Source organism: Lissotriton vulgaris, chromosome 8 (assembly GCF_964263255.1).
Source record: "Lissotriton vulgaris chromosome 8, aLisVul1.2, whole genome shotgun sequence".
In the NCBI taxonomy this organism is placed as follows: Eukaryota; Metazoa; Chordata; class Amphibia; order Caudata; family Salamandridae; genus Lissotriton; species Lissotriton vulgaris.
The window spans coordinates 249,959,683-249,974,068 of record NC_141696.1 but is presented as its reverse complement, the minus strand read 5'-3'; the positions used below and the strand labels follow the sequence as shown (position 1 = coordinate 249,974,068).

The following is a 14,386-nucleotide window of genomic DNA, read 5'->3' as shown; positions in this document are numbered from 1 at the left end:
TAACTGCAGCCAGGGGACCCCCAGAATAAATTGAATTCCGGTACCCCTTGCTACATTTTAATACCCCACACACCACCACACCTAGCCCAGCCCACACACCCCCACCTCACCATAAGGCAGTTGGAAAAAGATCTCCGCCAAAGAGCCCCTCTTTGAGGTGAGCCCGTCGGGGATTGCACCGCCTCCCCGACGAGGAGCAACCGCCGATGATGAAGCATGACATCCTTCGGGGTGTGTGAGGCCATTACATCCAACAAAATGGATGCCCCAGGATGTTACTCTAACATCTGTGGTCATGCCAGCTAAACACTTCCCTCACTTCTCATAGGAACAGTACAGCGACCTCCCTTTGTTTCCCTAGTGCAAGACACGGACACAAGCTGTAACTGGACCTCCCACCCCTCTGGGTGGAAAACCGTGTCCGTTGATCCATTGATCACCTACTCTAACTCCCTCCTTTTGATACACATGCTTGCAGCAGTGCCTGCCAGCAGATGAGCCAGCTCCCGACGATGGCCCCCATCAGCACAGCTGTTCCGCGTCAGTCACCCGCACGCCGGCCATGGGGTGGGCGGATTGCTCCTCCCCCGAGCAAAGCTGGCCGAGGTCCGGTCGCAGACTGTCCGCATGGAGCTCGGCCCTTCCCAGGTCTGCGGGAGTGCTCGGCTCAGAGGCGGTTGCGGAAGGGAAGTGTCCAGCGGCTTTTCTGGCTCGCCTAGGAGCTCCTTAAATTCTGTGCTTAGCCATCATCATTTTAACCAATAATCCGTTTCTATCTTGATTCCTCTCAGGCTGGCGCCGGGAAACCCTTTTTGGGTAGCTGTGCGCCTTATAATACTAAATTACCATAACAGTGTACTCGGCAATGCGATCTGAAAAACAGTCACTGGAGGGAGCCTGAAGCAAATCACGGTACCTCCACTATAGATATACAAAAAAGAAAAGATAAATATACAGAAGTAAGGGGCATATTTTCTTACTTTTTATGATTTATTAAGTACTACTTGGGAACAGCCTGACTTCAAAATGGCCAACAAAAAGGCGCCCAATGCCTTAACTCACTTTCACGGATTTGCCTGACCTTAAGATGGCTATTAACAGCAGAGTATTTGTAATAGAATCACTAAACCCTAGGCAAAGAACCTTAAATTGATCACCGCATCAGACATTATCTCAATTGACCGAATACCATCGGAAAAGTCTGGACTAAAAACTATTAAAAAAAAAAGTTGCAATGTTCAACAGCTCAATCTTGCAATCTGCCTCCTGAGGTCATAGAGTTTGGATACCTTAACCTACCTTCAGAATGTATGACTTTTCTTAAAAAGAAAAGAAAAAAAAAGGCAGAAGACCAACCACAAGGGCTTGCTATGTAGCAAAATGGAAACGTTTCGTGCACTATTGCACCTCACGTCTTCTCCAGCAGAACAACAACTAATTTGTTACCGGTTACACTTGCAGAAAGTGCTTTAGCATATACCTCCATATGCATTCCTGTCATCAAACCCTTCATGAAAGGATTAAATCTAATCATTCCACCTCGTACATCTCTTGTACCAGAATGGAACTTAAATATTTTACTAACGAGACTCATGGGGCCACAATTTGAGCCGCTACATAACTGTCAAATTCAATTGTTAAAATGAAAAGTGGCTTTCTTTGTAGCAATAACATCTTTACGAAGGGTTAGCGAAATATAAGCGCTTGTTATTGAACAACCATACTTCAAAGAGTTCCCACATAAAGTGCGGTAATGCACAAACACAAAGTTCCTACCAAAAGAGATATCACCTTTTCATTTAACTCCTTGCATGCTCATGACGAGTTGAGTGCGTCATGAGCCACGGCGCTCCGGTGCTCATGACGAGCTCAGCATGCCATGCGCACGCCCCCCCTGCCCCCATCACAGTGGGAAAATAACCCCCGCAGCGAAGGGGTTAAATCAAACTTTAGTATCTAGTCGAGACATCCAGCCTCAGATTCCTTAACCTAGAATATCCCCAGGCATCAGACTGGATCCGGAAATGTTTTGCAGCAGCACCTCTGCGCGCCGGGGGACGGCACCACACAACCCCTCTCTGACGTAGTCTACGTACGTGACTGCAGCAAGGTCATATAAGTCCCTTGTTGTAGATGAATTAGGTAGGCAGCAGGACACGTCTTCAGGATATTAAGATATGTTTATTAAGTTACACAAGATAAGACAGCAGAGCAGTAAACCTCACAGCTGACCAGACCATCAACTGCCAAGGCTGGAATCTCCACATCACAGAAAGAACACTCCTAGGTTAGAAGATAGGAACACTAAGAAAGGACTACAAACACCAAGTAGCCATATTGAAGAAAGTATGAATATACAACATCCTTTCCGGTGCGCTGATGTCAGTGCAACGCGGATCCAGAGTGAGCAGTTCCTCTGGCCTGTTTTCAGGCCTCCTTTTCGACTCTTCGCGTCCGGAACAGTGTGTGATGCCCTCGGGCTTTAAAAATTGTAATTCCTGTTTGCGGCAGATGTCTGCGACAGACCCGCATGTTATTTGTAAGTGATGTCTGGGCAAGCACCATGACTCCACGGACTGCGAAGCCTTCCAACGCCTGAAGTCGAAGTGTCGACGGGAGCGCCATATGAAGCTTCACTCGGCACGGTTGTCCCGGTCGGAGTCGTCTCACCCTTGGCCTCTTCATCGCTGGCCGGTCCCTCTACTGTCCGGTTCTGCCATCAATCGCACTCTGGGACCCGGGGCCGTCATTCACCTCTTGGTAAGTCGAGGCACGTGTCTCCTTTCTTCTGTTGTCAGGGGCACTGGTTCCCGGAACATTCCGGACGTGGGCTCCCGACGGTCGCCCCCTCTCTATTCGCCCTTTCTGGGTGTGGGGGCAACTCTGGTCCAAATGGAGGCATATGCAGCAGCTTTGCAGGCTTCCCTTGGGTACTCTCCTGTTACTGGGGCGTCCTTGAGGCCTCCGCTTCTTGTGGGATCCCCGACTGACTCGCCGGTGAGTTCGCCCCCAGCCCCGATTGAGCCTTTGCTCCCCTGGGACGTTGGAGATGCGGTATCTTCAAGGCACGGCCCAGTTGGGTCCCCCTCGTCAGTCCATGTAGGGTCGTCGGGCACGGCCCGTCTGGGTCCGCCTCTATGCCCCACAGCGCCCCTGCCGCGCCGATGACCCTCGGGGCTCCTTGCGGCATTGCAGGTGGCTGCCGGTGCTCATAGCCCTGCCTTGAGCACACCCCAGCCTTCTGAGCAGGCGGTCGCCTGTACGGAGTCGGGGTCGGCGCCAGACTCTCCATCCCCGACCCCGCCTCTGCTTCTTTCTCTGGAGTCTGAGCATATCATGGTTGAGGCAGTCGGCGCCGGAGCGGTGCCGAAAGCTTGCCTCCCCGGCTCCGGCGCTCTCCCTTTCTTCGGTGGGGGAGCTTTTCCGACGCCGGGTTGTGGACTATTCTCTGGAAGCCTCTGAAGAGAGCTCAGCGTCTCCCTCAGGCCCGGCGATGCTGGAGGTATTCTTGCCAGTGCCCCCCTTGGAATTTGTGAAGCCTCCTCAGGAGCTCCTAGATCTGGCAGGCTCTCCACCTCCCCAGGAGCCCCATCAAGATCCTCATTCTTCAATGGGGCTCCCTTCAATGGGGCATTGGTCCCACCCTTAGTGTCTTGGGAGGGTCAGCTTACAACCCTCCCCCACTGTTGAGCTGTTGTCCCTTCCGCGGAGGGCTACCGAGGCTAGTGCAGCTTTTCTGAGAGTGGTCTACTTGACCACTCCCATTTTGAACATGCAACCCCCTTCTGCCCCCTTGTCTGTGGGCCCCTTGATTGAGGTCCTTCACCTTGGGTCCGGGAATGTGGATCCGCTTCTCCCCTTTGAGGCTTCCCATTAGGATGCCCTTTTGAGTACCTGGGTTTGGCCTGCTTCAGGGGATCTGGTGGTTCGTTCAGTTTTGCACCGCCACCGTCCAGCTCCACATGATCCGGGTTGTCTTTTTGTGCATCCTGATGTGCAGTGGTTGGTTTTACAGTCTGCCTTTCCTTCCTTGCCCTCACTGAGGCTTCCTCCCTCTCGGGAGTCCAGATGGCCTGAGTCCTGGGGTAGGAACATCTTTGCGTCCACTAGTGCAGCCCTGCGGTCTTTAAATACAGTGCGTGTTTGGCTCGGGCTACCTCTGCCCTGTGGGGCTCTGCAGAGTCTTTGCTTTCTGCCACCTCGGATGGAGCTCTTGTCGACCTCCTTCAGCTCCTTAGGGATGGCCGTGACCTTGCTGAATTTACAATCCACTCGGCCTTGGATACTGCGGATTCTTTAGGCTGGGCTATGGGTGGTTCTGTCGCCTTAAGGAGTCGTGCTTGGTTGCGAGATAGTGTCTTCCCTAAAAATATCTGGGAGTGAGTGGTTGACTTACCCTTTGATGGGGTTTTGCTGTTTGATACTCACGCCGAATCAGCGGTTTACCGGCTCCTTGCAGGCGTTAGTTCTTCTTAGGCCTGTCTTCCGTGGTGCTACTTTTAATTGAGCATCCTTTTGAGGCGCCCTGTGTTAATATGGGCAGTGAGCCTTACGTCTTCTTTTTCGGTGGTCAAGGGTAATTACCCTTTTATTGGCATCCTTGGATGTGTTTTGCTTTGAGCTGACTGTTGGCCTGCTGTGGCAGTGTTCCACAGGTTACTGTGTCTGGTCCTCTGACTGTGGTATTGAGCTGGTGGCTCAACTTAGTAATGTCATAGGGCTCGGAACTCACGTTCACGGGTTTGGTTTGTTACTGTGCTCTTTTGGTTTGGCTTTATTGCCCTAAGAGGTGTTCCCCGTTGTGGGGGTGTGCATACTCCATGTGAGGTACTTGTATGCTATTATATAGCTCTGCTTAACTCTCCTGGCCCTGGATAACCTGTGGGCTCCTTGCGTCGCTTAGTGGTCCATTGTAATGTGCGCTCTGTTTTTCCCTGGTGCTATCTTCTATACGCCATGGGTTATCCTGCCTGTTACCTGTTCCACCTCCTTGGGAGGTTTCATGATCTCCTCTTCTAAAGCGGCTCCCGCGTGCCTTACCTGTAACCAGGATGATTCTGTATGGACATGTTTTATGGTCCTGGCTAGTTCTGTCTATACATATTTATATGTTTATACATTTATGTATAAGTGCCGGTTGCCATGGTATTCCTCTTCCTCCGTCGCCGCATCTTTTCGAGGCTGCGAGGTCTGGACCTATATCTCCATGTGTGGGGGAGCTTTTGTGAGTTCTTGCAAGTTGCCCATAAGGTTTCTCCTTGCTTCCACTTACTGGGGTGATTTCTCATTTTGACAACTGCTACCTTATTGGGGTTGGACACTGTACTTGTTCTTTTCTGGAATGGTTGGTCTCGGATTCTGAGACTCTTGCTCCGATTCTTTACCTTGGTGTTTTTTGTGCCCACTTCCTTCGGATATGCCCCTTTCCACATTATCACCCTACTGTTGTAAAAGCTACACCTGCGGGAAAACTCTTCTGCTGGCGGTAGTCCTTGGATACTCCCTGCAGGCCTATATTTGTGGGTTGTTTCTCACTTTAACTCCATACTGCCCGGTCGGGCACTCTTATGCTTTATTGTGTACGCCACTTTGAGGTCTCTATGGTCGCTTGCCTGCTGCATGTCTCTATAGTGCCCTGCTTCGGCTGGTTTATATTGCTGCTGCTCGCCCCTGTTTCCCCTTTTTGGGATGAGGTGTGCACTTGCTGTGTTTCTTGTCTCGCCTGCTTTTCTGAACGCATTGCTCAGTTTCTAGCTCTTGCCCTTGGGCTCTTGGCACCAGCTCCTTCAGCCTTCCTTCTATAGGCTAGTCTGTTAGGCTCTGGTTGCATCTCTTTAGGTTCTTTTCAACTGTGGGTCGGTGTGCTCATGGTGCACCATTAAGTGTCTCTCTCTCTCTCTCTCTCTCTTTCTCTCTCTCTTTCTCTCTCTCTTTCTCTCTCTATTTCTCTCTCTTCCTCTCTCTCTTTCTTTCTCTCGTTCTTTATTTCTCTCCCTCTCTCTTTTTTTGTTCTGGTATATGGATCATGCCGTTTTACCGGTCATTTTTTAAACTGGTATGGTGTAGCGCCATTCCGGTGTTTTTAGGATGTCTGCCATTCTGTTATTTCTGCTCTTTCGAGCTGTTTGGGTTGCTGTCTGGCTATTCCGTCACAGCCTCCCCCATTATCCGTCTCTGTTGCCGGATCATAGGCCTGGCACTTTCTGTTGTTCTCTCGCAGACCCACCGTCCCTTTGGGTATGGCTGTGGTATCTATTAAGGAATCTGCGGCTAGATGTCTCTATCAGATGTACGAGTTACTGTCCTTCGGTACTGATGTATCTGGTAGAGACGTTGTCTAGCCGCAGATTCCTTAACGCCCACCCAACCTCCTCTTTCTGCGAAACTTTGACAAGTGGGGTTCTCCACTGGCCCCTTTCAATTGTCATTGTTTTTTTCTCTCACAGGTGCTCACATTGTTGCGTCTCTTTGAGAATTGCCATACTACAGCTGACTCCCACCAAGGGGTTTCTTTCCTGTAAAATGGTACCTTTTGATTCCCCTTCACCAGGAGATTCATTTTCTTTTCTTTCTTCTCCTGCTGCCTTCCCTCCCTCCTGCCCTCTCTATGGACTCAGGATTTTGGTCGTCTCTATAGTTGTCTTCTTTACAGATCTGTTCACCTCTGTTTCAGACCTCCATTTCTATAAGGGTAGTGCTAGTATTTTCATACCTTCCAGCACTGGACTGTTGTTCTCTCTGTGCTCCGTTCTTGCTTGACGACACCGTTCTACATGGTAATGGCAGTCTATTTCTGTCTGAGACATTCTTCACTTGTTGTACTCGGGAAGAGTCTTCGCTTAGCTTGCGGGGCTCTTTTTCACAGCTTTTTCACTTGTTTGTAGACAGTGTCTGATTCTATCTTTTTACGATGGTGTCTTTCACCATCCTCCTTCTTTATACATTGATTTTTCATCACTCGCACACTGTTCCCATACTTTCACAGTTTTTGTTGGTGGCTCCGCGTTGTGCAACGGGAAAGTTTCTCAGAAGAAAACTGCCGTCAGCCCGCCGGGAGGGACTTGTATGACCTCGCTGATGTCACGTACGTGGACGAAGTCTGACGCCTGGGGATATTCTAAGTTAAGGAATCTGCGGCTAGACAACGTCTCTACCAGATAAATCGTTACCGATGGTAAGTAACTCATACGTTACCAGTTTTATTTCCAAAACCAGAAACTGGCACAGTGTGCTTCACATACACTTGATGTAATCAAGCATTTCTGTGCTCTTTGGAATGCTCAAACCCTTTCAGGAAAACCCCACAATTGTTTCTCTCTCTAATCCACAGAAAGTGAATGCTTTTTCTTAAACCGAAATAGCAAGCTGGATTGTCAAATATATCCATATTTTTTTATGTCAAAGCAAAACTAACACTTCCAGCCATGCCTAGGGAAGGCTCACTCAACACATAAAAGAAGCAACCATGGCTTTTCCAGGGAACATCCCTCCCAATGACATTTGCAAAGCAGAAACATGGGTGGAACCACTTTCTTTTACCAAACACTATTGTAGGAAGCTGGCTCTTTATGTAATATATCCATAAGTTGATATACCATATAAAGAGTCAATTGGTTCCCGTATGAGTGGATTAGGGCTAGCTATGCAATCCCACAGTGCTCTACTACGGAGTACTGTGGTTGGGCAGCCTTAGGCTTAACACAGAGGAGTGCAAGACATTTGCAAATGCACACAATGATTAATAAATGACGACACCACTCGAGAAGAAGATCCACACCAATTTATAAAAATACCAAGTACCTTTAAACATGATTTGGCATCTGAGAAACATTGTTCGGGTAAATGCATTTTTTAATACAAATTCTTTTAACTTCAAGAAGTGGACACTTAATGCAATTTCATAGCTCTGCAATGTTACCCTATGGAAGGAAGAACAAGTTCTGCAATCATGTTCAGTACATTGACTTACATGACCAATCTCCAGGAGTTAAGGTGAGTGGTGGGCAAGTTCCAAGACAGCACCAACAGTACATCATCAGCCGTACAAAGGCAGCTGGGCGCAGGATGCACATCAGAATCAGGAGCCCAATGCGTTTCAAAGCACTGCAAAAAGGCTTCTGGCTAGGAAGCCAGTCGGGCTGAATCAGCAAGTGGGCTTAGGCCTTGCGATGTTGCGATGCTCGTTTACGGGGGGGGGTGTGCAGGGGGATACCTTTGGTCCTCCTCTCCAAGGCTCAGGGGCGACTGGCGCAGGGGTATCCTTAGGCATCAGGTTTTTCCTTTCTGTGCCATTCGCTGTAGAGGGGGCCTGCTTGCAGAGGCTGTGGGTGGCATTGGGGAGTCCAGCAGGGGTGAAACTACAATGGACTCAAGCTCGAGAGGCCTGGGGAACCTTGTTGCCACCTTTGTCCCACTTCAACTCAGAGCGGAGGTGACAAGTGCAGTGGTTGCTTCAGGTGTCTTTTTCGAAGGCAGGCAGTCTATCCACGTTTCTGGATTCACAGCTGTGGGTGATTTAACTTGGGTGCTGTTTTCGACGAGTTATATGACAGCAGCTTCTTCTCTCTTCTCTGCTTTTGCAGCTCTTAAGCCCAAGGTACCAGAATACCATTTACTAGGGACTTACAGAGGGTGCTAAATGTTTTGCCAATTGGGGTAACAGTTGTACAATGTTGGGAAAGACCTGTGGCACTGGGGAACTGGTAAGCAGTAACCCAGTGCACTTTCAATCGAAATCACATTATTTACCAGGCAAAAAAGGGGCACTTTCCTACAACTATTGTGTGGATGTTCAAGCTAGACAACAGGCTCTAGTTGGACAAACAGTCCTTCAAACATTATTTCAAATAAACACACAATCTCATGCCTAAAGCACTGCGCGGTGGGCTTTACATTCTATGCACAGTATGTGAATTTAGCAGCCAACACATGCTGGAAATGGAGTATGTTACTTACCCTGTAAGCATCTATTCGTAGTGTGTACTGCTGCAGATTCACATGCAGCCTCCCAGGCAGGTATTTAGATGGTGACACAAATACACACAAGTGCAGCATGTTCAACAGAAAAATGTAGACATTATCTAACAAAGTAACCGTTGAACATTCGCCACACCTCGAGGGGGATGAGAGACGCCTCACGACATCGAACATAAAACTTACTCGGGATAAAACACTTGTGGAGTCCGGACCCAACACTAGATGGCGGGAGTATGCATAGCATGTGAATCTGCAGCAGTACACGCTACAAGTAGATGCTTACAGGGTAAGTAACATACTCCTTACTATTGCTACATTTTTTTGTGTAATTATCAGATTTGGTCTGTATCTCGTTTGCATCTATAAAAGTGCTATCTAGAGGCTATTTCAAAAGTAGTAGATGGGGCTTTTCACTTAGTAACAAAATCCAGGTTGTTTAGTGGTAGGTGACTAAAGAGGTGTTGGAAGATAGTACAATTGCATGCTGTATTTATATATGCTTATAATGTACATTTATACGAATTGCTACAGATGGAAAATTATCTATGGTCAAGAGAGGTGGCGCTCCAGTTCAGTTGCAGCAGAAGGACAAAAAAATAAATGTTGCTGTGGGGCTTGTAAGTGATAGGAAAGGGTTGTTTGTGAGCTAATTGCACAGGATTGAGTGTTGTGTGCTATGTCAGGTATTGTTGATGTAATGCACCTGCATGAATATTAGCGCATCTTTCTCGTACAAAGATGTCCTTTACATCGTGAGCTTGACAAGTGTCTTGAGGGAGGCACGGATGTTGGTTGGTTAAGCATGGTACTAGTAGAAAACTTGTTTAAGCAGTTGGAAGAATTACTAGAGGCTGATACGAAAGCTTTTGTAGTAGTGCTTCCTGTTGCATAGCCATGCCATCCAGTTCATTCTGTAGTGGAAATTGTAGGTAGGATATTGTTTGCAGTTTTAGACCATGTGTTTAAGGCCTTTGGCAGCTGTTGAAATGATGGTGAAGGAAGGGAATAAGGCAACCCAATAACCCCTCGTGAGCTTGGGAAATGGAGTACAGGTAAGGCCAACAAGGGAATCATTTACAATAAAATTAAGAATTTCTTAAGTGCAATTATGTTTCAAACTGTGACATGTAGAATGAGTCACACGGAGCTAATCAATAGAAACGATTCAATCATCAGCAAGACCATATCCGGAGATTAAGTCAGTAAAAACACCAGGCGTACGTAATGAAAGTTATGTGTTTATATAATATGAATAGAAACTGTAAGAAAACGTGGAGTACATGGTCAGCAAAACAATTGTACATTAATCTGTAAGAGATGACTTCAAAATCGTGTTTGAAACCTAGATCAATGTATGATCAGTCCACTCTTGTATGTGGAATCCGTCCAATATGTGAAGGAAGTTATTCATGGACATTGGATCAAGAAGATTACTCTACAAAGAAGTGGAAGAACAGTCGACATTTCGGTCTAGTGTTGACAGCAGTATGGGAGACCATCTTCAGGACTGTTTTAGCTACTAGAGAATTGTGTGGACCCATAGTAGGAAGCAGCAACATCAAATAGTAAACCCACCATATCATCAATCGATTATTAAATTGTGGGGCTGTATGTTAATTTGGTGCCCATGACCCAGCAACTGTGAAATACTCTCTTACATTGCACTCTTTACTGATGTGCCAAAACAGTGTATAAGGAGGTGAGATAATGGAAAAAACAATTGTAAACTATGGATATATGCATACCTACCAAGCTAAAACTGGTGAGCTGGATCAGGAATTATTCAATCTACAAAGGGTTAACAACTGATAATAAGTAATTGCCAAGGAGTCTTGAGAAGATATATCCTGGTTTAAAGCCACAGTTCTCACATGAGAACTTGAAAGTATGCACACTTCAAATAACTGTTTAATTGCGTGTCCTTAAGCCGGGCTAAAAATATAAAAAAAGAAGTAAGCAAAAATGCATTTGAATATTGCAACAAGAACGACAAAATGAGTCTTTGTATGACTTGCCTCCGCTGACCAAAGCAGTCGGAAGCACAACAGCATCTCGGCTCAAGAAATGGTAACAACGGCAAAAAACTTCTTTTTGCGCGTCTTCTGTAATTAAGCCGGCAGAAAAGTGCAGGTTTTTTCTCGTGTAGAGAAACACTAGAACAGTAACTAATGGCGGCCATATAATAAGAGGAAAAAGGAGGCACTGTTACTCTTGAAGGGAGTAACATGTTAACAATATAACCTTGAATGGTGTATTTACTGATTGAATGCTTGGATATGTTCCTATTCTTTCTGATGATTGAATCATTTCTATTTTTTGGCTTTGTATGATTGATTCTATATGTCACTGTTTAGGACATAAAATTGTACTTGAGAAATTATAGTTAAATTTCGCAGATAAATACCAAATTTGTGTAAACAGCAGGCACAGTAAATGTGTTCAAGAAGAACATACCTAGGAGACAATATACTTTTCTAGGCACTGGAAGAGTGAAAATGGATGATATGCTTGGCTGGTTTAAGCATTTTCCAGACGTTCGTAGTCTATATTGTACTTCTTTTTGTCTTTTCTAGGTACTACTATGATGGGGACATGATCTGCAAAGTGCAAGGAAAAAGATTTGTATACAAATTTGTCTGTGATTTGAAGACTCTCATTGGCTACAGTGCAGCAGAGTTGAACCGATTGGTTTCACAATGTGAACAGAAGAAAATGGCAAAGCTGCAAATTCATGGTATGGGACAGCAGGTTACAGCGGTAGCCCTTGCTACAGCCTCTCTTCAAAATGAAAACGACCATTGAACCTTTAGCAGTGACCTAAGGCATTTTGGTATAGCCAGAGCAGGTGTTAACTATTATCGGAATTTGAAGCTTCTTTTATTCCCAGACAGTTCAGTATGAGCATGGTTTTCTACAACGAATTCAACCTCCCAAATTTGGATCTTTTTACCTTTGCATCGTATATATATCAGTGTATGCATACACTGAACAGGAATCACCAAAACCTCGTTCAACATTGACTGGCAGCTGGCATGTAACTTGGAATTCTGGATTGAAGATGAATTTTTCACTATTTTATCCAGCTCTACACAAAACATGAAGATTTTGAATAATGGTCTGCTATAACAATGCAACGTTTCTACTGGAAGTGCAGGCATATGTGTGTTTATTAATTTCTTGTGATCCCGTTTCTGCTTTTTTTCTTTGTGCTTCAAATTGAGCCACCTGCAGAGTTAGTTTACTTATGCATAGCATTTGCAACTTTAACAGTTTATATGTTTGATTTGCAACTTAATCCGCAATAACAACAACCATATCTCTGATTTGGAGAATATGTAGAAATATCGTATTCAAGCCAGAGAGGTATGAGGTTTTGTTTAGTACATACATGTGAATAAGTGTGTGTAACTTGTCAAATATTTAAAGGTATCCTAAACAGGTGTTGCAAGTTATCATCCACTGCAAGCTAAAAAAAAGACTATTTTAAAAACAATGTTAAACCTCCTACCTTGAGAAACCATTTCTCTTTATATAGCTGTTTATATGGTCCTTTGCTGTTGAGGCCCTGGTGTTCACACCATAAAATGTTACAGCTGTCAAAAACTAGATTTAGTCGAATGCTTGTTGATGGTGTTAATTTATCTTGTGAATTATTTTCATAACTAATGTTTCCAATTCACTCTGGTTACAAATGTAATTCGTTACAACTTCGTTAACCCCTAACTCCATAAAGAAGATGCAAGCAAAGATGAACCTTTCTTACCAGTATGCATTGAAACATTTTTCAAAAATGCGTTACAGGTACATGTTTTATTTTATATGTAATATTTCTACATAAAATTGGCACAAGAAACTAGACGTGCGATTCACGATTAAACAGTTAAGAAGCGATACCAATCTCATGCTGAGTACTATGCATCTTGACCTCCTAATTGTTATCAGGTTGTCTTAAAGACTATATAGCCTGTGATATAGACATCACTTTACATTTGAGTGAACTAATACTGTCTTCTTATCTAAATTGGTAAGTCACTAATACAGTTTAAACCAATCCTGTTCAGATTTTAGGATGTTTTTATTTCAAGCTACTGTGATAATGAGCAACAAGTAGTATCTCATATAATTCGTTGTATTACTACAGCAAAATCTCATTACTACTTATGGTATGTTGGTTATTTTTACAAAGTGGTTGAATGCACATCTCTTGCCTGCCCCTCTTAACTTGCTCACAGTGGGCAGACGAGTGAACGAATCTTGTTGAATTCAAAGTAGGAAAGAAAAATACAGTCGGACTGCAAGAATTGGAACGTAAGTGCCATTTGTCAAAATATATTAAAGTAACGTGAGATAGAATATTCCTATGATGACCGATTACCTTGAATGAACTTAAATGCAAAAAAAGCTTAAATGTAGCTTGTCGTTTTTTTGTTTTTTTTGTTTGAGAATCTTGACAGGGTTTAAGATTGTCAAACTGAATTTTGCTTTTGTCCTATGGAACAAGCCATGTTAAATGTCTTATATTTTCAAAATTAACTATTTGTTGACTAGACTGAACCCCCATCACCCCCATGTACATAAAAGGGGGTAATAATATTTGATTATTTGTCAGAACTCGCAAATATGGTTTGATCTTTAACAAACGCCACTATGGTAAGTTTGAACAGAAGGATACTTTAAGTAGTTTTTGTCTTTGATATGCTGCCTTCCAAAGAAATACATTATTCCAATTGTTAAACCAAGTATAATGCAAAGATCAAGTTTGTGTACATTTTCAGCTTTCTGAACAAGTCTTGCCAGATCCAGAAAATATATTTCCAATGCAATAAAGTATGTATTCTATTAAAAGTGGTATGGTTATATTTCACCTGTTACATCATGTGGCACAATTAATAATATTTCTTGGTATACTGCATAATGTAGTATTTGAGTGTCAAAATAGTATGGTAGTACCTTACCAACAATGTTATTTCATACACATTTCTTAGAGCAAGTTTAAGTGACACATGTGGATGAGGTGCTCCAAAGTTGTGCATGAATTTAGGTCATCCTTTAATTGGCCATCTTATTTTATCAAGCTTTGGATGTTATATACCATTGCAATTCATAGAACAATGAGGCCTGATCAGACACCACTCCCCCCCCCACCCTCCCTCCCAGCTTCCTGCATAGATCTAGTTTAAGTTTAGTGTTTTTCATATAATTTCCACATTATTAGGAACTTAATTTTCTGTATTTTGTGGACACATACTTTTGATAATTTCATTTTCCATAGCTCTTATTCACATGGACTGTAAAATGTTAGGATGCTGATTTTGCCAAGCTCGACTTGTAAGTGGACTGATTTGACAACAGCCCCTTGGTACTGACTATTCGACTGCTAGTTTGGAAACAAACTGTCCAAAGGCTGGCA

At 44.5% G+C, this 14,386-nt stretch overlaps 1 protein-coding gene across 3 annotated transcripts in view; it reads left to right on the top strand.

The window, feature by feature from the left end:
* Window positions 1-13,821, top strand: part of GABPA (GA binding protein transcription factor subunit alpha) — a 332,634-nt gene extending 318,813 nt beyond the window's left edge. For all 3 annotated transcript variants that reach the window (XM_086934033.1, XM_086934032.1, XM_086934034.1), the window contains one exon: window positions 11,550-13,821. In XM_086934033.1, coding sequence (XP_086790159.1) covers window positions 11,550-11,778 — 229 coding nt within the window. In that variant the 3' untranslated portion in view covers window positions 11,779-13,821. The remainder of the gene's footprint in view (window positions 1-11,549) is intronic.
* Window positions 13,822-14,386: the final 565 nt, after the last annotated feature.